Source organism: Amia ocellicauda, chromosome 22 (genome assembly GCF_036373705.1).
Source record: "Amia ocellicauda isolate fAmiCal2 chromosome 22, fAmiCal2.hap1, whole genome shotgun sequence".
Taxonomy (NCBI): domain Eukaryota; kingdom Metazoa; phylum Chordata; class Actinopteri; order Amiiformes; family Amiidae; genus Amia; species Amia ocellicauda.
Window position 1 is genome coordinate 16,637,010 of NC_089871.1, and position 24,877 is coordinate 16,661,886.

At 39.8% G+C, this 24,877-nt stretch overlaps 1 protein-coding gene across 2 annotated transcripts; it reads right to left on the bottom strand.

Annotated features, from left to right (window-relative positions):
• Positions 1 to 1,074: 1,074 nt before the first annotated feature.
• Positions 1,075 to 24,283, bottom strand: ptbp1b (polypyrimidine tract binding protein 1b). 2 transcript variants are annotated; one of them, XM_066695815.1, is made up of 16 exons: positions 24,198 to 24,283; positions 22,353 to 22,406; positions 19,299 to 19,329; positions 12,997 to 13,066; positions 12,734 to 12,906; positions 12,354 to 12,500; positions 11,409 to 11,564; positions 11,026 to 11,136; positions 10,522 to 10,699; positions 9,865 to 9,945; positions 9,487 to 9,632; positions 7,152 to 7,185; positions 5,333 to 5,425; positions 5,025 to 5,241; positions 4,679 to 4,756; positions 1,075 to 4,419 (listed from the first exon to the last, which is right to left on the bottom strand). In XM_066695815.1, exons 1-16 carry the CDS (start codon positions 24,203 to 24,205, stop codon positions 4,287 to 4,289), a joined length of 1,710 nt encoding a protein of 569 aa, XP_066551912.1. In that variant the 5' UTR covers positions 24,206 to 24,283; the 3' UTR covers positions 1,075 to 4,286. The 2 variants fall into 2 exon arrangements, with proteins under 2 accessions (XP_066551912.1, XP_066551911.1); XM_066695814.1 differs by having other exon boundaries at positions 9,865 to 9,978.
• Positions 24,284 to 24,877: the final 594 nt, after the last annotated feature.

Here is a 24,877-nt window from a genome sequence, read left to right on the forward strand (position 1 = left end):
ATCAGATCCACCATCAGTAATTTCACAAGTGCAGTTTAAGTGAGCTTCTATTTTCCAGCACTGGGATACAACTAATTTGATAACTGAGGTAAAGGATACATTAATTGTCCTTTCCATTATAAAGTAATGTTGTGTGCTTAAGGATTAGAGTAGTCAATATGGTATATTCAAATGCATTATACAATTTGAAATTGTATTATTTTAAAGTCTTGTATGTGAATTTTAACTTATTCAAAACCTAGTCCCAACAAAATAAGCAACCAAACCACTACATACAACTTCATTAGTTAACCTCCAGAACTAGGGAACACCTCTTAATAAAAGCATTCAAGGGGTCTAGAACAAGAAAGGCTCAGGGGGGGTTGCCATTTGGGGAGTGTAGTTGTATCAACCATATTGTGCAGGTCATGGGAAGGTTCTCTAGCTAAAATTATATAATTTATGTTATAGAGTACCATGGTTAGTGTCAAGATGGTGCTACAAATAGACATGTAGAGGTGCCAATTCAACTTCATCTGAGGAAGGGACACCAGCTGGTCAAGCACCTTGAACCATGCATATAGACAAGACTACAGCTGGAACCAGATTATATTGCAAGCCATCCAAATAAACCAACATAACCATTCAAAGTGGTTGAGGGTAGAACTTGAAATCCTTTGCAGTTGTAAAGAGGTCTCCACTTCAAGAATCTGCTCCACTGCCTTGACTGCAAAAGGACAATGAAGACCTTCTGGTATAGTCCAATCTTGAATTATATACTCATGCATTAAAACAGCCAGGCTTCATTTCCAACAATTGATATGTTCTCTAAGAATTGGATCTGAAAGTAAATTTCTTAAAATCTACTACATTTCAAATTATACTCCCCCAAAAAACAAAGGCATTGTAGGAATATTGAGTTAGCTAGCACAGAACCTGCAAATGAACAGCAAAGAGAACAGTCTGCAACTTAGGACCAAGAACAAGTGGGGAAAAAGCAGAGCAAGAAAAATCAGAATGTTATACAAAATAAGGAATTGCATATTAGAACATGGAAGGGGAAAAAAATAAAAATAAAGACAGGCACAAGAGATGAAAGCAGGAATAAATGAGAGATTTATTGAAGGCACAAGATCCAGAGGGTACGAGCCATTAAATCACTACAATGGGTTTGAAAAGGGACAAACAAAATTACAGAAAGATACAAAATTGTTAGAAAATATTTTAATTTTTTTTTTTGTAATACAAACTCTCCTTAAACAGCTCTAGAATAGTCTGAAAAACCCTGGTCATAGTTGCTATCAAAATATACATTTGTTTTATAGATATAAAACCTGTATTGCTTCCCAATCACCATTTATCTGGTACAAAAAAAACATTAATATTTACACCTTTTTTTTTTTTTCTCTTCCCCCTCCCACACCCTCCCTCATCCTCCCCTAAAATATAAATTCAAAACGTTCTTTACAAAACAGGGATTTTGGAGAAATTAAGAAGCTGCAAACATTGTGCAGTTAAGTTACCTCTGCGCAACTATGCATTTGGAAAAACAAATTCTGGTCTTCTTTCAAGAGTGTTGAAATTACAGCTGTATGTTAAGGGAGCCAGTCACCAATATAAAAATTGACCATTTCTTCACAATATATTAAGTGAAACTTTCAGCCTAATACCTCCACATTAAATGCTTACTATATACTCCACTGAAAGCTAGGCCCACCAAGTTCAACATTTCACACATGCAACGTATGCAAAAGTTAATTGCACGGGGAAATTTTTGAATCTCTGCAAAGTTTTTTGAAGAGGGATAAAGGCCAGATTTGCAAAGACCTTGATATTATGGAATGCATGTCAGCTGAGGATTTGGGAAACTGTATTAACAGGTCAGTTTTCAGAAGGCTTATGGCGCATGTACAACGAGTCCAATTCCCATTTCCTAGTAATTTAATCCTGCCTTCCTCAGCAATGACACCATCTGGTGCCAGAAAACTGCACATTTAACCAAAGACCCAATGTTTTAGGAAGCTACTGCAGAGTATACGTTTGCAGTGCTTGTAGGATCACATTAAATGTACAACTCAAATTATATGGTCTTTGCCTACACAAACTGAATAACTACCAAAAGAAAAAAACGGACCAGGCCTAGCCAAAACTAGGAGAGTCAAGAAACATAAAATAATTAAAAAATAAAAAATAACTTTGGTCCTAGATATGCTTTCATTACCCTGAAATGTATTGTACAAAAATGGGTTTTGCACTCTTAAGAGGATTCAAATCAAATGGTACACAAGAATTTCAAGAAGTTATAAGCGTCAAATTCAAAAGGCACAAAGGAATGTCTGAAACCTAAGACTGGGTAGAATCCTGCAGAACTACCCACATTAACAGGCAACAGGCAACACACAAGCCAAGACTTAAGGGTGGTTGGGTATATCAACGTTGTAGACTGTGGCAAGCACAAACCTGAGCAGTCCACGGTTTTACCATTTTGAGGTCTTGCCTTGGTTTAAGAACACCGGGGGAAAAATAAACTGGACAACAGCTCTGGTCTGTACACGTGTGCAATTCCAAATAAAGAGGCAGAGTTTTAGTTAGGCAAGACAGACCTATATATATTAAGACAGTGAAGCATGATGTATGTATCCCAAATACAGACTGCCTAGATGTAAAGCAGACCACCACAGATAGCAGTTGGGAACCAAAAGGCACTGAAAATCAAACCATTTAGCTCCCACTGTATTATATAAAGATTACCCTGTGCACGTTTGAGTTATTCAAGAACTCCACAGGAAACTGCAGCAGCTTTCCTTCAAAATTAAGACTAATTACTCCAAGGCATACATCTGTATACAGAAAAAAAAAAAAAAAACACATTTGTAGGGTCAGATTCAAAAGTGGTTTCAAGAGGGAGAAAATTTATAGTTCTGAATAACAATTCAGAAATATGCACAGGGCCTTGTTTGGTTTGAGCTTTGAAGTTTCAGATATAAAAGCTGGGAGTATACGATGACAGGCAGTTAAGACCAAAAGTTGATTGACAATAATACCAAATGGGGGGGGGGGGAAGGAAATCACAAAAAAAAAAAAAAAAAGCCTGTCCAGCATCCCAGGTCTCTGGAGCTTATGGATTTCAGAGTTGGAAAAACAAAGGCACAGTGACAAAACCGATTAAAACACCACTGACCCAAATGGACCTAACCACTAAAGAAAAACAGTATAGGAATGCAGTGAATATACTTAAGTCACAATATTGGATTTTACAAAAAAAATTTGCATAAAATACAAATGAAGTTTCCTAAAGGAATGAAGTTTCCTAAAGCTACAGAAAGTAATATACAGTAAATAGGATTTTACATATGCATAAGATGGAGGAGTCCCATTATATAAAAAGGCTAATATGGAAACAATTGCAAGCTAAATAATACTCACTGGGGGGTGGGGGGGGAATGATCCAAACTAGCCTTGCCAAATTCAAAATGCACTTACAGCTATTGCATGTGGCTAAAATCTACCCTTTTGTGCTTTTTCTTTCATTAACAGACCTCTACAAGAGACTTGCAGGATCAATTAACAAAGCATAAAGTTGTGCACGTTCTAAAAGTGAACCTGCAAATTTACTGGCACCATGATCTGGACATGCAAAACACGCACAGAAAAGGAGCTTCACGAACAGTACATCAACCAAGAGTCGTGCTTAAAATCCCAGTTTTCGGCCTTCCAAAGAGTCGTGGTGGATCAAATAGCTTTTTGTGCATCAATTTAAAATTTATGCAAAACAAGATGCTCATGAAAACTCAATTTAATCAAGTATTTCTTAACTAGTAAGACTTAAGGCACAGGATTGTTTTTTTGAAAGGCAGAAAGGACAAAAGTACTATACAAACACCTCAAAACCTAGTGGTATGGGCCCCCAAAAGGTATCATGAGTATAATAAAGGAAAAGGCAAAGGGGGGGGGGGGGAGAGATTGAAGTGTGCAACCTGATAGTCTCAATTGTGGGACTTCCCAGAGACAAAGTGTAAACTATATTCAAGATCTGTAGATAAACATAACATGCACACAAATGGGAATGATTATACCAGTTCATAAAACAAAAAAAAAGTAAGCTTAAAAACTCCAAATAAAATCTCTGGTTTTTCTCTCTGGTCACTAGGTTCAAAGTGGCATTTATAGATAGATATATATATATAAATATATAAGGAATGATGGAAGTGAATCTTGTGGACATTTCTCCAGCTGAAGAACATTCCCACAAAGTAATAGTCGTCTAAAGTGACAGTCCATCCCCTCAACCCCCTGCAGCTGGTCCCTCAGATTGTGGACTTGGAGAAAGACACTCTGAGGTGATGGTTCTCTCCAAGGTCGTGATTGTGGAACTCAATCAGGCATTGGATTGCTTCCTCCACTGAGCCCATCTGAATTAGCGCCATCTTGCGGTCTTTCCTATAATGGAGATATAATTAAAAAGTCTTCAGTCTTAGAGAATATCTAATGGGCTGCCAACAGAAGATCTGTAATTTTTTTTTTTTTTTTTTTTCTTTCAAGTAGGGCAAGATTAAGGAAATCAAGGGAAATACATTAAAGCACTGTAACCAGAAGAGAACTGGGGTTGACCACAAAGTGAGAATAAAGAAAAGCTTTATGAAAAACTTAATCCATCATGCAGCCCCTTCAAAACAAGAACCCTGAATCAGATACTTACTGGAAGAACTTGAAGGCCTTGACCAAAGCACCAGAGCTCGCAAACAGCATCTTGAGGTCCTCTTCAACCACCGAAGGTCTAAATGAGACGTGAAAATGTGTTAGGGCATAGTCACTCAAGGTATGGGTGCAATGGATACTGAAACACAGGAACAGAGTAGCAGATACAAGATCATAAGGTTTTCAAAGGACAGGAGGCCATATGGCCCATCGTGTTTGATGTCCATTAAAAACAAAGTGATCCAAGGATCCTATCCAGTCTATTTTTTAATCTTCCCCAAGTACAAAGTGATACACCCCTGTGTACCCCCCTCAAAGGACAACCTAATGCTTGAGGCTCAACTCACGGGATGTTTGAGAGATGGAGGGTGGCGGAGGGAGGGAAGATATTCTGGTAGTTCTTGGAGCCAGGCTTCTTGAATCGGTGCAGGGGCGAGTTGCTGAAGTCCTTGGTGAGCCCTTGGTCCTCCTGGCCCTCACGAGGCAGCTGGACTGTTGTGTGTTTGGACAGGGTCACTCTGATCGCCTTCCCATGGAGCTTCTGTCCATTCAGGTGACTCATTGCTAGAACATATGGGTCAGTTTATTACCCAATGATGGTAAACATTTAACCTTGAAGAAAAACGTCAAGTGAGGAACAAAAACATCACTGTACCTAGCTGAGCCTGCGTCCCATCTGCCATCTGAACCAGCGCATTTTCCTTTTTGTTAAAGAGGATCTTTACTCTCATCACATCACCATAGACACCTAAAAATAGAGACGGGGGGGGGGGGGGGGAAAGACACAAATCAAAACCAATGACACAGACTTCTAAAATTTATAGCTAACTTTCTGCATCTGGTCAGGTTTCAAAAGCAGCAAGACAAATCCACTAACACAGGAGAGGGAGTTTTTTTCATACCTCTAATGGATTTAGTGAAGCAATGCAATTAAAGGGAGCTACACAATTTGAATATCTAAATGCCAAGTGCCTTGGCATAAAAAGGGGGAATTCAAGGTTCTCTAAAAATCCATGAAAATTTAGTTGCATGTAATCACTCCCCATTATAAATTCATTAAAGCCAAACCTGACTTTTAAAAATAAATTACTCAGAACTACTAAAGGCTAACTGGCTAATTTTTTTAATTACAGAAATAAAATTATACTGCACTGCAATAATGGAGTTTAACAAAAGAGGTGGGGCACTTTGGTATCTTATCACTTAAAATGGAGGTTTTTACTCAATAAGTCATCACCAAAGGAAGCCATTCCATCCCAGATACAGTGCAAGTTGGAAAGGGTTCAACTTACAGAAGGAGAAAACTAGGTTTGCTGTGTGTAAGGAAAACCCATCAGCAAAAGCTTATTGAAAAAGGGAAAAAACAAATCGGGAGAAAAATAAAAAGCCGATTTCACTGCATCAGTAACATTAGGAGTCTTGACTATACTCAAAAAGCAAAAATCTGGTGTTAAAGCCTACATTTAAAAAGGCATGCAAAGCAATCCAACATGCAAATCTAGCAATTTCACAATGGCAATCTAATATATACACATTATATACATTAAAAAAAAAGATGCAGCATCTCAAGACTGAAACTGACCCCCCCTCCCCCCCAAAAAGGCATTGAGTCCACCTCATGAAACTGTAGGGATCCTAAAACAAAGCTAAAAATTTGATCTAGGTTTGAATGTCACTGCAGACTCCAGAGATTGCTTTAGGAGCCATGTATGTAGGGGGCGGGGATAGATACAGTCACAGCTTGCATAGGAAGCACAGTCAGTCAATTAAACATGCATAAACTGTGCAGTTAAAACCCTTGCAACTCTAATGTTAAGGCTAACAATACTTAACAGCTTGCAGAAACTCTTTATTAAAAAATTTTAGTGCATTTATAAATCAAGACCCTCTATGCTTGTACCATAGGGGCAGAAAATGCTAGATACCCAACTCTGAAGACCATCTTCCCTTACAAGATTTTAGGACAGTTTAATGGTTGAAATATTGCAAATGGAATGGGAGTGATGGTGGAAGGAGGAGGAAAATGTAAATGCAGTGACGCCTATATAGGCAGCTTGAGAGCATTTTGGAAGGTGTTCTTCCAGAGATACCCAGCACAATGCATTTATAAACTAGTGAATGTGCGAGTGCTGCTACAAAACAGGAAAGTAGGCAAATTTGTTAATTGAAAATGCAACAAAGCCAATTCATAGAGGGGGTGGGATTGTGACATTGTATACACCAAAAGCAACTTAAAAGACTAAAAGCACAGCAGGAGGAGAAAAAAAAAAAAAAAACACCATGGCAAACTAAATGGATTAGAGCAGTTATGAGAATGCTGCAGCTTTCCCCCGACCACCCCCCCTCCCAAATGATTTCAACACGCAAAATAAACCAAAAACAGCACTGCACATCAGGTTTTTGAGATGAAGTTTAAAAGGAAAAACCAAACAAGAAAAAAAGGTAATTAAAAAAAGATGCTAATGATAACATACCGAAAAGAATAAAGAGGCATTGGGGCGTAACTCTCTTTATAGGACAGCAGAGGAAGGCAGCGGAGGGAGAAGGGACAGGAAAAGATCGGAGGCAGGAGAGTGGAGGTTGAACATATCATCCACAGCGAGGCAGATCCACGGGGAATGGCGAAAAAACGGTGGTTGGATCATGAAGTTTCAAGATGGTTAATATTTTGGAGAAGGGGGAGGGGAAACGGGAGTGGCCATGACATTGTTTGGAGTGTAGGCGTTTATATTGGTTTGTTTTTTTATATTCCAAATTGAAGTGTTGTGCATTTGTAACCAGAAGCAGATGGGGGGGGGGGGGGGGGGGGGGAGAAATGGGGCGTGCAGTCAGTTGGCAAAAAGAGGTTCCAGGTCAAGGTATTAAAAACAAAAAAAGGGGAGAGGGGAATGGGGAGGGAGAGAAAAAGAAAAAAAAGGAGGTAAAAAAAACAAGGTCAGTATACACAGAGAAATATGTAGTGTTCCATCCTGCAGAGTATCTGCTATTAAATGGTTTATTAATATGGTAAATGATTTTTCAACCTAGAGGAACACTAAAGAGAGGGAGAAACAAAAAAAAGTTTAAACATGATACACAGAAAAGCTAAGAGACAATATTGATTTGAATTGTAGTACACCTAGAAAACCAGACCTCTAATGCAACTGGCATAAGGGGAACTATTTTAATTGAATAGAATGAATCTATAAGATGAACAATGTGCCCTTAAATCAATTGTATTTTAAGTAGCATTCTTACATAACTTTAAATGTATACTGACAAGATAATCCATTGCAGCTTATGGAGGCAACTTCAACAAAGGTTTGGCTTGTTTTTACAATTTATAGAAATACAAACAAGGCCCAGGCCTGGTCTTAGTGGCACTCCTGCTCCACACCAAGATACCACATGTAGGAGTAACATTAAGAACCACACTTCTCATGGTCAGGAGTGAGGCTGCTCAAATTAAATTTAGACAGTCATTATTATCAAATGCTCCACCGAGTTTCAAATACAAACCTTTGTGAAAACCAAAATTTAAAAACTGCCGAATTCTTTTAAGGTACCACCTTCAAAAATGGAGGTGAACAGTTTCAGTAATTCAAAAGTCTGGATTGTAGGAAAGCAGTATGGAGGAAGCAATATTGTCTCTTTATAAAAAAAAAAAAAAAAACTTAGAGTAAAGCTCTAAAAAATAATGCAATTTTAAAAGCATGAAAAAAGTAAAAGTGACTGTTAGTTCTCAGTTTGGCTAAATGTCATCTAAACAGTGACTGGTGTCCTAAAGTAGCTGCTTCAAAGCAGTTTTCTTCCTTTTTTTTTTTTTTTTCCCCTCTCCTCTCTCCAGGTTTAGGACAACTACATCCAAGACCTATGAAAGTGCAATAGCCATGATGGGATACAGCTAGACATCATGGGTAATGGGCTACAGTGCCATAGGGATAAGTTTATACAATGGATTCAACCTGCCTGTATGACCTAAAGTGTGTGTGTAACAATGGAATTATGAATTGTTTAATTATCAAAGTAAATCAGGGGAAATGCCATCTTTGGACACTAACAATACAGATCAGAACATGGAGTGGATGTGCGAGTTGAACAATGAATGGTGGGGGGGGGGGGGATTTTAGGTTTGTGCTATTAAACTAGCACAAGCTTTTGCAGAAGTAGACTGATGTAATATGTAACAAATGACGGCTGATCTGGGTGTACTTGTATACAAGCATTAACACTAGGTGGACTAACACTGGAGCTGCATTAATACTAGTTTTATATGAATCCATGCCTCAAGAAGCTGGAAAACAGTAACACTCAAAGGAAAGAAGGAAGAAACTTTTAAAAGGAAACCATCAAGGAGGAAAATGTCAAATTAAAAAGCTCCAGAATTGCATTGGGGAAATAGGATCTCTAAGCAGGAGCTACATTGTTGGCAAGTTTAAGTGGGAGGTATAAATGCAAGGACTCTTTTGTCATCTGATGAATGGCTTTAAGCTCTTGAACAGCACAGCTTGGAACCTGCTATGAATGGAGCCATTTGCCCATAACACTAAATTCTAAAATAAAGTGGCTCCAAATTACAGTCTACATTATGTTAAAGCTGCTTCTGTAAAATAATAGTCTAATAGAACCACAACAGGCCTAATCCTTTGCCAAAGGAAAGAAAAAAAAGAGGCAATCAGGCATTAGTCAATACTTCTATGCCAAGAGAAACAGTATAACATAATTGGGGAATTAAAGTATAAATAACTGGGGAATATAAGTTGAATAATTGAAGTGGGCATTACCTTTCCCCTCATGTCACAGTGAAGATCGAGAAAGAAAGCGACTAACCTCAGAGTTCAGGTTGCTAACCAGCAGGACAGAATGGCCACCACCAAGCCCGTGCATGCCCAGCCGTCCGGCAGCCGCAGCCGCAGCGGCAGCACTGGGCATGGCCAGAGAAGCCAGTGCCCCAGGGACTCCGGGCATGGTCAGACCTGAGAGAGGGAGACATCAACCAACAGGCAGTTATAAACCATGCTAACAGTGAAAGCCTTCCAAGCATCAAGCAAAAATCACTATAAAACCAGCTTTAAACAGGCCTAGGTCAGAATAATTTAGGATGTGGGGGCGGGGGGGGCGTCTTAAAAATTTAGTGCACAGAACCCAATTCTTGGGACCCCAGCAGCACCATTGCTGGTTACAGAGCTTCACACTGGCATTACTGACCTGCAGCCTGCTGAATGGCAAAGGCAGGGGGGAACCCAGGAGCTCCTGCATAGGGGTTGGCAGAGATTATACCAGGAGCACCTGCAGAAAAGAAGGAACTAAAATGAGGATAGCCTGGAGAAAAGAAGCAAGAAGCAAAAGAAATGGATTAATACAGGAACAAAGAGCTTGCCATCTTGTAAAGTGGATTAAAGGAGGATATAGAATTTATTTGCCAAGAAAGAGCAGGCATATTCTCAAAAGTTGACAAGAGTAAAAGAATTTAACCAAGGAGTTACACATAAAAGGGCTGTGGCTGAGCAAGGGCTAGGAAGATCCAAGAACAGTGCAGACAGACTTTAAAAACTCAATTGAAGTCAAATCCCCCTCAAATCAGCTTAAATGTACTACGATCCCTGAAGGAGTACTTGTAAGTGAAACCATACAGCTAAATAGAAGTTAAACAATTCCTTTGCAAAGAGTTTAAAAACAAAAGGCTCCAAGCAGACCTACATATCCACTACCAAAGACTTGGGGAAAAACAAATCACAACCCGTTGGGAAAACCTGGCAACAATGAGGCAGCTATTCTACACTGCTGCAGGGAGCCCACCAAGATATCATGTGCCAGAGGTTTCCAGCATCACAAGCTTCTCCTTGTCACTGTGCACTGTCTTACCAAAGGCTGCAGCCATGGTCTGGTGATCAATGGAAGGCTGGCTGTCCCCGGTGGGCAGGTCTGGCCGAGTGTAGTCACGGCTTTTCTCGTTGTTGTACTTCACATTCAGACTGGTCAGTTTGGAGAAGTTGATGCGCAGAGTGCAGCAGGCGTTGTAGATGTTCTGGCCATCCAGGGCCTGTAGAGAAACAGGCTGCATTAGGCATACAGGCAACAAGATATGCTATTGATATCGATTTGCTAACCATAAATAAAAAATAGAAAATCTAACCATATCTGGATGACGAAGTCTTAAAAAAAAAAGTAACTTCTTAGGAAAAGGTAATGTGCTAGTGTAACATTTCTCAACTTACAAATAATTAAAAAAAAAAAAAATTATAGATAAAACTGAACATCCCAGAATAAAGCACAGTGCAATCAACAGGAAGTCAACTACAGCTTTTACATTGATGGAAAAGTTAAGATTTTGCAATGCACGGGTGACCAGCAGAGGGCAACACTTACCAGTTTAGCATGCTGTGCAGTCAAGCCATCCGAGTACTGGAGGAGGGCCTGGAACTGGTTGTTTTTGGTAAATGTGATAATCTTCAATACAGTGCCAAATTTGGAAAATATCTGAAAAGACATCGGATTGTTTAACCTTTGTAAGCAGTAGAGGTTAGTTAAGGTTAAAAAGGCACAGATATTTAAACTGGATTCCATTTTTTTTTTTTTTAAATCATAAGACAATCTTAAATTATATACTTTTAGCGGCCTTTCAACACAAATGCAATTTATACATCTATAACATCTGAAAGCAAGCACCATGACAGGTTAGACCAGTAGATCAGTAACCATCAATAAAACGGGACCTGAATATATACAGAAAACTAGGCCATGCTAGGTACCTGGTGCAGAACGTCCAGCGTCACAGGGTAGAAGAGATTTTCCACAATGATGCGCAGCACAGGACTCTGGGTGCCCAGCCCCGAGGTGTCCACACTGCTCATTGGCATACTGCCCGTCTGGACTGCATTCACTGCCTGAAGAGCAGCTTGTGCCCGCTGTGGGGGAAAATAGATTGTTATGCTTTTATTGAGTGTTTAACCGCTACAAACTGCAAACAAAACCGTTAATCACTTAAGGCATGCTTTGTTCGGACAGTATTCAGTTTACAATTCCAAGAAAGCCAAATTACAGTTTGCTCCTGGACAGTAATTAGCTATATGGATTAGGGCAAGCTGCCCACCTGAGGTATTCATAACTGCAATGGTATGTGGTTTCCCAAGAGACCGTGTGTTTGGGAAAAGGGCGGCAATTCTTAAACCACATACTGTATAAACAGTAAGATAATGAGGGCTGGGCCAACTGGCTTGTACACATTAACACATTCGGTTTAAGACAAAATCAGGCTTGCTGTAGTAAAGCAATGATCATCTTTGTACACAGATTTAACTACATGCAATAAAGGAGAAGCTTCGAGCTAGCAGGAAATTTAATCTTTTATCCGATTGGTGGTTGTGGGAGAGCCCACAGAGTAAGTGCTATAAAAGGTCACGATACCTTGTAAATCAGTCAGGCATCCCACATAAGCAGTTTGCAATGCTTTGCTCAGAACAGGCACACATTTAACCAAGTTCTTACAGGTTCTAGTAACAGATAGTCTAAGGATTCAAACTATTAAATCTAACAAGGCCCTCCTTCCACAAGATCTCTGCAGGCTACATCCCACTCCAACATCTAATTCAGTCCATTTTGTACCGGCAAACAAAACTGACCACAGAAGTGGGGCCTTAAAATGGGGAGGAAAATGAGAAATCAAAGCCAAATAATCATTGCCTTTGCAGACTTACCACTTGATTTGGTGAATTGTCAGTCTTGAGTTCTTTGTGATTGGAGTACTGCATGAAAATGGGGTGGTTCCTGATGACTGGAGTCACCGAGGAATAGTAGGAGACCATGGTCTGGGCAGCCTCCTCCGTGTTCATTTCTAGGAAGGCCTAAACAGAAGTACAGCACGTTACAACCCTGACAATCTCTTCTAGATTTCCAATTAAAGATCTAAGTAGTACAAATATTCAAGAACAACAATGTTGAAAAACAGGGAAAGCAACCCACATTTGATTGGACATGTATCCTCAACACAAGGACATTAAATAATGGCAGCTCTGTTCTTTAGTATTACGAACAGTGGGATAAACATGTCAGGATTGTTGGTCAACTTTTCACACACCTGATTCTTTCCTTTAAGCATAAGCAGGTTAGTGACTTTGCCAAAGGGCAGTCCCAGGGAGATGACCTCCGCTTCATTGATGTCATTGGGGAGCTTGCGCACGTGGATGACACGGGAAGGAACCCCAGGGCTCCTTATGTCTCCTTTGAATTTCTTACTATCGTTGCCATTAGCTGAAATGAATTAAGAAAAATGCATTATTTCACCGATTAGCAGTTTTCTACACCGAACAGGGACAGTCCTACATTAAGATGTTCACTAACCTGCGCCAGACGAATTGCTCATGATATAGGGCCCGTTGGATACGCAAGAAAAAAGCTCGTCAGATCCCCGCTGCAAGAAAAAAAAAAAACTAAATGAGCAGGTTGAACAGAATCATAATTACCAAATCTTAAAACAAATCTGACATACAATAGAGCAGACATGAGTTTGATTACTAAAAATAGACCAAAGCAGTTTATTCCAATTTCCTCATCAGAGATGAGTCTTATAGAAAGACTAACTTTCTTACACAGCCACAGCCAAATCATACAATGCATATTGCTTGGACTTTCCACTTTAATAAAGTAATTTCAAGTCTCCCACAAAGACTTTCAGCTTTGTAATAGGTGCAGTCCATCCATAGGGTGGGACAGTACCTGTTCACCTGCATCAGTTAACAGAGGACAAGGTTCACTTGGCAACAGGAGAGCAAGACTCCTTTTCCCGAAACCTAAAACCAAAGTAAACTGATCTCTGCAATATGGTCATAAAAAAAAAAAAAAAGCTACCATGGCCTGCAATACACAACACAATCCAAATGATTTACGGAGGTCTTGGGCTTGGGTAGTATTTTAAGAGTGCATAAATTACACCAGGTACATTGAGTTATTAGACTACTTAATTTCCTTTAGCTACATCTTTCTGCAAGATGTTTGTACAGCTTCTAAGAGGCTTGGAAAGAATTAGACTATGCCACTTTTCAATTATAAAAGACCAATGCCAAAACAGCAGACCCCACCCTTCTCCAATGGTTTATCAAACGGTTGCCATACAGAGCCTGAACACTGGGCAAGTCCCATTTGTCAGCTGAAACTGTCCAGGTTCTTCCCAACCTTTCAGGCTCATGGAAAAGAGAGGGGTGGGTGTGCACTCGAATCAGACTGAAAATAACTTAGCCTGTAGGTTTCTTCTATCACCGGTTGATTAATGCATTCATTCAAAATAGCTGGTTACTCCATGCAGTACTGGATCTTTCCATCTTCAGAATTCAAAACATGCGACTACAACGCAACTGCAGTGGCACTTCACACTTTGGGTCCACTGTGGGTTTGCCTTAGTATACTGGATGTAAGTAACTCCCAAACCGGCAGGGGAAGTTTTTCTTCATTTAAATTGACTGAAGAAAAGCATTTTATTCTTCATGGAGTTTGGTTAACTCCCCATCCTCATTCCCCAGACATAACCTCTAGAACAGACTCCCTCAACCACCACACCCTATATGAATATGGTATAGGTCATGGATCACCCCCCACAGCAAGGGTTAAAAAGGGGGGGGGGGGGGTGAATTCAAGCAAAGGAAAAATTTCAGGGTTGTCAGTTAGAAGGAATGAGAGGGAGAGAAAAACAGGATTTTGGAGACAGACAAGTCATTTGACTCAAATTCCCACCACATCCACACACTCACTACTTTTCCAGTTAAGAAACATTTACAGAAGTCTGTTTTAGATTAGCTAGGTTTAATCAAAGTACTGTGGACCTCTGCAGCCCTATAAACACTAGCTTGTCTATAATGCCCCTTGCTTAGACAGGCAATTTGTGGCTTTATTAAGATTAAGGGGGGTGGGGGGGGTAGGTATAATTTCCATTATAGATCAATCTTTGCCAATCTGAGGTTGAGTTTATATATATATAAAATGATATCTAAAATATACCATAGTCAAGTCCACCCCCCCCCAAACATGTTAAGCGCTTTATCTGCTATAGGTTGGAATCCAGTATAAATTCAGTGGTATCAGCATGTTTTGTAAATACAAATTGCCAGTTCATAAAACAGAAGTCAATTATTGAAGAATCATTAAATGGCATGAAAAGGGAAAATTATACTGATAAACTACAAAAGAAATATACCTACACCAAACATCCATAACAGGGTCAGAAGCAAAAGTAAACTGGCAAGGTTGCCATGTACTTAACAGCATGACCTGAATTGCCTTCTACAGTAACAGAAGCCAAATGTGGACATTTGAAAATTCCAGTGGTAAAGAAACCAACAAAAACCATATGTGAGGGAAAGGCAGGATAGTGGAGGGAAATAAGCTGGTGTCTGACCATTTCAATGAAGACCGAACATCCAGATCAATAAAAGGTCAGTCCATTTAAGGACTTTCTGCTCTGAAATTTGGGCTCCAGTACGCATCAGGGCTCTCAAACTGTTGATTTAGACAGAAGGCCAAAAGCAAAGCACAGAGCTGGCTTTGTCTGCAGCCCCATGCACCCCCAAACAAAACCCCTTCATCCCATCTTGTAACAGCCACCAATGACCTACTGAAACAGCTTTTACAAATGTTGTCCAAGTCACTTTTGGCTAGCAAGAAGTTAAGGGAAGTCAATTCAGACAAATCTCAGAACACCATTTAAAATTGAGGCCTTCATATGAAATTAAAATAAAGCCTTTAAAAGTGAATTGAGGGTTGGCTGCAGTTACAGATTAAAAGGTGTGGAGGGAGACTAGAAAATCCATTTAAAACCAATCCCTGAAACCCATTACAGGACAATGCATTTCAGGAAAATGGCTATTACTATGGAAACTGTCACTCCCTCACCATGGAAACCACACCCATAGGCTCCAGGTGCATTTCTCCCCACCCTCCAGCCTTTCAGACTCCAGGTGAACTAATCTTTCAATCAAAAGCCTAGGTGTAAACCCTTTCAAACCCATTTAGGTCTATATAATACATTAGTGTACTGAAAGAATTTGTTTTGGGGGAGGGGACTCCAGAAAAAGGTAAGGAAACTCATTTGTAGAGTGAGGCTGAAGAGGGAAAAATGGGTCAAAGCATTTAAGCATTGATGGTGGTTGGCACAGCACTTATAAAATCTAGTCAGGTCTGGGTCCTTATCTATTGTTACACAAATCCTGTCGCATGCCCAATATCCTGTTGAAAGGTTCATTGGAACTTGTTGCAGCTGCATCTAACATTGGTCATCAACCTGAGTGAGGACAGGACTTTGATAAACAAGAGGGGGAGTGTGGAAAGAGAAATACTGTTCTGACAACACCCCTACACACACCATACCCTTTGCTGCACTGCCCCCAGGATGCTAACATTTACCAAGTTAGTCAACTCCTCACCAAATAATTTAGACTAAATAGGCCCCAATACTCCTACCCTTAGATCCTCTTCAACCAAGCTCAGGTCTTCATAGCATGCATATGGGCTGTAAACTCCTACTAAACTGAATACCCACCGTGTCTCGCTTCAAAATCAGCACTCTGAAGGACAAACAGATTCAACACAGGCTACCAACATGCCTGCTGAAGAGGGGCCTAACCTATTTGCATACCATGAATAGATACCATTCATCACGTTATCACCCCTCTATCTAAGGAGGAGGGTTTTGCATTTTAGCAGGGCCATCTCTTCAGCTGAAAGATAAACAATCAGCCATTTTCAGAAAGCACAACCCCCACCCTCAGTAGGCCTGGAAATGCAACAGGCTGCATCATACTCCGGGCTATTCGAAAGCTGATTCTGCTATAGATTAAAGCCCCAGAGCTGTTCTGTGAGGTGTGGATGCAACTCTGCAATAGCCCAATAGCAGCTGTACCTACTACTTTTGGACCCACATCCAAAAGCAGCAGAACAGTTGAAGGTTTAACAGAACTGATGAATTGGGCTTTACTGCAGATTGCCAGTCTTTGATAAAGTAACTATTAATCTACAGGTCCATTTAAATGTGTATTTTAGGCTAGATTTAAATGGTTACAAACACCATTGTTCCCAGATCAGTCCATTAAAACCCATTATAAAGTGTTATTACGAATTACGATCTGCTCTCTAGTGGGAGAGCCCAACGGTTAAGGAAAGAGCCTCTAGTCTTCACAGGAAATTGCAATATGCTGAAAACAAAACTCAGGAAGGCAACTAGAACAAAGGCAATCAGATGTGCTACTCCCTTGCTGAGCAGATAACCCTTACTGAAGGCCAGCTCTAAAACACTGTTTTGTAAATTCCAGGAAAACTATTCTTATACCAATGATTAAACTTTTACACAGGCCTACATGTACATTGTTGCTGGACTCCCACTGTCCCCCTAAAAGCAGCTTTGTCCTATGAATGTTAACCAGATGAGTGAACTACTGCATACCACTGGCGATTACATACAAAAAAAGACCACTGTGGAATGCAAAAGCTGAAAGACTGATGCCGGATCATCCTGCAAAAGGCGACATTGTACTTTTATAACCCTAGGCACCTTCAATCTGGGATCTGGGAGAGGCAGCTACAAGAGTAAGCATGTTTCCATTCCTAGAATGGGTCTACAAATCAGGAACAGCCACTTACTCCCTCTTCTCATCGAGAAGTAGGATTGTGCCAAATTCCAAAATGCTCCCACTTAACTCCACCTCTCAGGCATTGCACTTCATGTCTCACTACAGCACGTGCTAGGGTCTTGAATCAAAGACTGCAAAGCATTCACAAAATCAACACATGATAAACTTGCACTCCAAAGCTGGTCTAAACACTAGATAGCAGTTATTTGCACAAGGAACTGCAGATGGCTAAAAGGCATTGTGAATTCTACACTTAGTTTTCTTGCATTAATCTTCACTTTCAAGTAACCTTTGTTTACATAGTCCTAAACTTTAATGCAAGATCCATAATACAAAACATGGAACTGTGGTACAATGGTTTGATTGCAAAAATGTTCAATGGTTTGGTTAGATCCAATATCTGGAGTATTTTATCATCAATTTAAAAATCAAGCAGCTGCACTTTAAAGGTTACACAACCCCCACCGCCTTTTGGTTGTAAGCGTTAGGATAAAAGTACATATACCCAGGTGAAGGGACTCAACAGCAACTTTGAAATGCAATTCAGAATCCAGTGACACACATTCTGCTTGTACTAGCTTGTCAGCAATACCCCCCATGGCAAAAAAACCTTAGAAAAAACAACCTTTCAATGGAATCTGGGAGTCAGGGAGAAAGGAATGTACACTGCATTCCCGGCAAACTGCCCAGCCAGTAATTATGGTTTCCACAACAACAGCCATGTACTAACGTCTCCAGATCAGATTATAAGAATAGAAATGGGGGATTGTTTGTATTTCATTGCCAGTTATTAAGAGTAGGAAAACTAGTTAAGAGCATTTTAGTAGAAAATACCTTACAGCCAATTGAACATTTCTACATTATATATGCACAAACCCCTGTGTGCGTGTACATTTACAAATGCAAATACAAAAAAAAAAAAAAATGCCTTATGGTATTTAAAGTCTAAAAATCTTAAGCAGGCTTTCAGTGTAATTCACATGTTCTACAAGTCACACTACTACAACTATTTAAGGCTACTTTGGGTGCTACTTTCACAAGCTATGAAAAGAAACCTACTGCAACCATAAAGGTTTTGGTACTAAGTTACCAGCTGTCATTTAACAGCAATTTATCCTGCTAACCTATTAAACAAGAGTTTGCAAAAATGCAGTGAAACTTTAGTGAGGAGTAAGTTTAGTTTAGATGTTGTCCAGAAACTAATTCAAAAAGCCCAATCCCAGTGATCAAACTAGAAAGTCTTTTTAGGATACAATGAATAATTCCCCAGAGCTGATCTAGTACTAAAAACATGCCAGAATTTTAGATTAAATAAGGGGGGGGCAGGAGAATGATTTTTCATTAGGTCTCCGGAACCAGGGTGGGTGGAGAAAACCCCAGGAAACTCAAAATTCCAATACAAAAGGAGATCAGTTACAAGAAAAGCTGGTTACCCTGCCTACATGCAAGTAGGGTTGTTTATAATAATGTGCTCATGCAATAAGCATGAGAACAGGTTTCCAAGTACTCTTATAGGAAGATTTACCAATTCATTGACATCACCACAGAACTTCAGATAGGGAGACACTATTTATTAAGTTACTAAATTCAGTACAAATAAACCTCAGATGCACAAACTGATCACCAGAATAAAACTGAATGACTCGCTGACATTAAGATACATCTCCAGGTGAAATGCAGATTGATTAGCCACCCTGATGAGCAATGTGAATTGTTATTGCCACCATTTTAACCTTTTCAAAGCCTAACATATGTAAAGGGTTCATAGCTCATTGGTGATTATTAAGGGTAAAGAGTTTGATTTGCTGCATTCGGACTCAAGTTACATAGCAAAAGATAAGCCACATTAACAGACTAGACCAATAATTTGAAATTGGGAGTTGGGGGAAACTTGAGAATATGTAGAAGCTTGGAATTGGATTAAAGTATTAGACCTTTCTTAAAACCACAAGCCAAGGGGTCTGGAAGAGGAAAGGAAGTTACCACAAGAATGTCAATATAACCAAAAGCAGAAAAAGGGATGCCTACCTTTGTACCAACTGTTATATCGTGGACACTGCTGTGAAGAAAAGACAGTAATGTTAGATAGCTGTACAGATATAAATGAAGTTATGGAGCTACAGTGATGTCAGATTAGGTTTAAACAAAAGACAAGACAACAGGTTCTCAAGATGTGCAATGTTTACCTGCTGTATCTGGGAAATCAAGGGAAGGATAAATAGAAGGATGAAGAGCCAAAGGCTATGCAGGGGGTTCATGCTTTTGGCAAAACATTAGATAGTGGAATATGAAGATGGTCAGAAGTGTTCAAAAGTTAACTTAGGCAGCTTAAAATAAGTTACAAAAGTTAAAGATTTAAAAGGTCTTTAAAACCAGTCACATGGAAATGCATAGAAGCTAAACAGCCAGTTTGCCCAGATAAAATAAAAATTCAGTCTACAGCTCGTGATTTGAAGGTCCTTATTTCAGTGTAGTTTTGAAGTATAAGTTTATGCCCCAAAACAAATCAAGCATTTGAGTGATCTTGCAAAATGGCAATTAAACTAGGTTTTTGTGCAACTGAAAGTAATTTCAAGTCACTTGGTTTAGAAAACAAACCTTTGTCTAAGCCTTTTCAGTTATATAGAGCACTGTTTAGTCAAGATTAAAATCCATAGCTTATCAGTATAAAATTAAAAAGCAGCTTTAATGTTTAGCAACTTCAGCAGAAAAGGCTCATTCGAAAGAGCAGAATGCAATATTACACAAATTAGTTAAATTAAAGTGTATAGAAGACTAAATTTAAAACTATTCGAAAGACGGGCAAGTTTATTTGCAACACTTCTAGAACAGTAGTATTGTCTCCAAAGCAGAAACTGTACATGGAGGTAGACATTTTTGTACCTACTACTTTCAAAAGGCTTATACTAAAAAGTTAATGTACCAATTAAGTATAGTGACATTGTTGGAAAAAAGTCACATGCCTTTAGAGTCACAACCATAATTCTAGACGGTTACATTCTAAAACCAGAAAGCTTCTACAATTCAAACTTTCATATTTAATAGTTTTAAACTTTCTAGCACTTCCAGTAAAACTCCTACAGAAGCCTTGCAATTAATGAAATTGACACTCCACGACTATGGAAAACCCAAGACCAATTCCTGAGGAGTAAAAAGTATTTGGATATTGGGAAAAGCGTGAGCTGGAAAGCTGCCACATGCTAGATGAGCACAGAAAGCAAGATGTCTTAAGCACAAGACTTCTCACATGACAGGATTGGTATAACATAGCCACCCCCCCCCCCCCCCAAAAACAAAAACCTATTTCCGAAATAAAATAAAGCTCATGCCAAACATTAAGGCTAATCTAATAAACTGCACTCTCAACAATAAAAATAAATGTACAATGTGTACAGTAACTCAAGATATCCCTTTCCAATACATATTCTGAATTCGGAAAAGCAATATAACCGGCATCTACTCCACTTTCCCACAGTCTAAGCAGTCAGCAATTTATGACAAATGGGTTACCAGAGGAGCGTCACTCATGCTGGACTAGCCTCCATTCCTTACATCCTGTTTCTCAGGAGGGCCCCTAACAGGAAATTTGCAACTGCACAATACCCTCCTCCACAGTAACTTCACAACTGCTTATTCAGCCTACTAGCAGTTTTCCATGTTTAACAATTACTAGTGCAGTGCCAGGAAGAGACCGACTAGCACATTTCAGAAACATCTACTGCATTAAATGACCATCTCTACCAAAAGCCAAATAGGCCTATATATTATTTGGAATACGCATTTACCTTTTTCTAGTCAACATGTTTATATACAGGTTTTAAAGCACCTAAAAATACTAAAATTAAAATAAATACATTTAATACATAGTGTCCATTTGAGTACCATCATACATTGAAACGAGAAGACCCAGACTACCTTTATACACATGCAAGCAGTAAGGGACTAATTCCTAGACTCTTTTCCTCCATAAACCCAGAAAACCCATCTATCCTGGGAGGCAGTGCTAGTGGTTAAAGGCACAGTCCCAAGTAAATTACAAGTTTGGAAATTAATTACAGATTGAGGACTTCTGTACTTTAGAATAAACTCAACCCTTCCACATATCTTACAGGAACATGGTTTTAAGATGCCAAAAAAAAAAAAAAAAAAAAAAAAAAAAGCCTTGAAAATAATGCAATCAGACCTTAACAGCATTAAGGTAATTGTCACAAAGGCACAATACACTCCACTTGCCATAGTCATGAAGGAAAATATGAGGCACAGTGAAGTGTTATTTTTAGCCTGCCAACCGTGCATCATTGTCAGGTAAATAAAGCACTTTATAAAAGAAACCAAGACAAAAGAGCTGTTCATCTCAAGTTACAGGTCACCTACAGCTGATCAGATTACTGACCAAACCTCATTCCCCAGCAAAACACCATTTGAATGAACAGTAAAACAAGAACTGGTGCAGTCCCAATATTTAGGATTGCATAGTTGGTCAAACTTGAAATAATTTTAACTTTATTAAAATTACTCATTAGGTGAACTAAAATGGTAAAAAACCTATAATATATTCAGGAGCAGAATAGGTCTCCAAAAGGTAAATAGAAAAGGGATTATCTGATAGGGGGGGCAACAGGAGGGTTAGAGGTTAAAAACAGTGCTTAAATTAGTTTTATAACTTCAACATACTAAACTATTATCATAGGTGCAAAGTGGTCCTTTCATTTGCTAATCAACACTCACCCATTTAGCCATTGAGGTCTGCATTTTCCCCATAAAGCACAGGCTGACAGTTACAATACACAAAGGCTGCAAGCATGTGAATCAAACTTTGCCTTGGTTACCCTGGTGTTCGTAAACACCAAAAGGTTGAGGGCAACGCTATCATCTTTTCCCAAACATTTCTCTAAATTAGGCTCAGGAATGCATGCCCAGGCTCAACACCCCTAGTTGCCCAACAATTGCCAGAGTGAGCAATTCAAGGGATTGTTTACATTGGCCTGTGAATGCCAGGAGGAGCAATTTAAATCTCCATACATTTACAAACCCCTCCACCGGAATACCTTGCAAAAGGGAGAAAATAAAAACCCAACTTACTCTATTTCAGTGGCGTAACTGGATCCCATAGGATACAAATCAGTCTCTAGACGGCTGTAAGAATATATATATATAAAAAAGAAAAGATTTAGATTCCCATGTACAGGTTACAGATACAATGAAATATTTTACTAATGCGCATTTTAAACTTGGCTGTAAATATTTTTTCCATCAAATGTGGGGTTTGTGTGGAGGAAAGCTCTGATCCAAAAAAAGTTATTTTAAGAGATGAAGGGTAATTTTAAAGAGATAAAAATATGGAGGACAGTGGAGTTACAGAACAAAGTGATCTCACCCCTTCAACACTGGTCTGTGCATCTGCATTAGGTGGCTTAAAGCCTGCACGTTAGAACACCCTAAAGCGGCAAGATCAGACAACTTGGCTTCTGGGAGAACCGACATCATGAGACAAAAGAGCAACTTTGCAAGAATAAGGAAATAAAAAAAAAAAAAAGAACAGCCACTAACATAGAGCCACGCATGAAGCAGATGACTAAGCTCCCCCCACTTTTATGTACAATCAGAATTCCTACAGGCTCCGCAATTAAACTTTCAAAACTTAGATCGACTAAACCGTCCGATTCTGAAAGGAAGCTCAAAGGATGTTCACTTATCTCCCCAAAACACCTACAAAGCCTTAGAAACAAGCTTGCGTTTACTTTTTTTGCGGTGTAAAGTCACTTTTACAATGTTGGCTCTTTCACTGATGCGTGAGAAGTAGCGAGTTATTTGAAACCATGTGACACCGTCCGCACAGGCCCGTCTACCTGGAGGAAGAACTCAAGCCCCCATCTTTTAGATCTTGAGCTGCAGGCGTGCACAACAAATAGCCTTCAATCTCGCCTCAAAGCCCTTCTTGCAAAAAGGGAAACGTGTAAATCTATACGATTGTAAGAGGCTCGATCCAACTGCGGGGCGCACGGAAAACAGTCTGGACTGCAATAAAAACACAAGGAAAAAGTCCAGACTGCGCCTCTAGTTATTTCCCGGCCGATGTTGAACTTCCACGCAGCACCAACACATGTCTACCTCCCCCCTCGACCCACGATCGCCCCCCCACAACACCACCTAACTAAAAAGCATGTAAACAAGTCTCATGTATACCGAGACTGACCGTTCAAAAACGTGCGACTCAAGATCAATACATCAATAACCGAAGATCACTCTTGTACTTGTTGATCGAAAATCTGAACAGGAAAGATCTCCCCATGCAACTTTCTAGTCCCACCCAACATCCATACGAGCGCTTTACATGCATTTCATACCCCCCCCCCCCCTTCCGCCATAACTCACGACTTCTGAAAACAAAATAACCACCGATGCGTTAAATCGGGGACTCAAAGACGGTTGGGCAGAGGCACGTCTGCAACCAACACAAAAAACAACAAGCAAAAGGGCTAGCTGCGGGGAAAGAGCGCACGGTGGGATTCACGACGCAACAGCACGCTAACTTGGCGACGGTATCTGCACAGCCTCACACGGAGGCACACCTTATAAAATGGCTAGATTGTACACTTGAGGAAACGGCTTCTTTCCCCGCACAAGACTCCTCCCGTCCGATAACTTTTCAAACAAGTCGCCTTTCTTTTCAACCGCGTGAAACTATGGTCCCCGTTTTACTTCGCGGGACAACAACCCTCGCTTTAGTTTCTAATGTTCGCCGACATATTCAAGTGCGTAAGAAAGCAGACTATCGCAAGTTTCCGCTAAAACCGTAACTCTTACTTTTAGTGCTTAAAATTAAAAAGGGAATTATATATAGTCTATTATCCCTGCTTTTTTTCCCCCCTCTCTTCTTAAACTTGTTTATGTTTATTCCAAGACAATACATATAATCTTACTCACCCGTCCATTGCACAACACACAACTGCAGGTCAGAGCAGCGGGACGGCAGACTAGCTGAGTTATCTTATACCCCTACAAAATGGCGGAGGACACCAAGACGCAGTCTGATTAGCCAACGCACAGGAGAGGCCTGAAAGAGGGCGGGCTCTAGATGTAAAAATCGCCTGTTGATTGGAGAAACTGTCGATCACTCGCGCGAGGCGGTGTAAAAAAGTTATTTGCGGCTCTCGATTGGCTGTAGGGGGAGTCAGTCAAGCGTTTCCCCTTCCCGCCAGGGGCTTCTGGTTGGTTTGGTGTCACGTCAATGAAGCGTGTTGTTGAAGGGAAGGTGAGGAAAGGGAAGAAGTGGACCGTGAAGTGAAATCTGAACGCGTGTTTGTGAGTTAGGTTCAGTCAAAGACGGGTAATGAGAGACAGCAGATATTGTGAAATCTCCGTTTACGGTGCATCGTGTACGTAAAGACAGGAGCTGCCATGTTTCTAAGTAGACATGGTAACTAGTTATACACTATAAGCAACAAGTCGAAGAGGGCATTAAATAAAGTTACTCGAGTATCGACTTGAAATATAATGAGCAATGCATGATTAAACAGTATCCTTAAAAAGCAGGCATAAGTATATATTATTATGCTACATCTAGAACTTCTGCTAAAAATCTGCACCAATTACAAGATGAAATG

Coding starts and splice junctions, on each gene's coding strand:
- ptbp1b (XM_066695814.1), bottom strand. Junction 12,501..12,733: donor TGCTTAAAGGAAAGAATCAG/GTGTGTGAAAAG, acceptor ACTTCTGTTTAG/GCCTTCCTAGAAATGAACAC. Junction 11,137..11,408: donor CGCTGGACGTTCTGCACCAG/GTACCTAGCATG, acceptor ATGTCTTTTCAG/ATATTTTCCAAATTTGGCAC.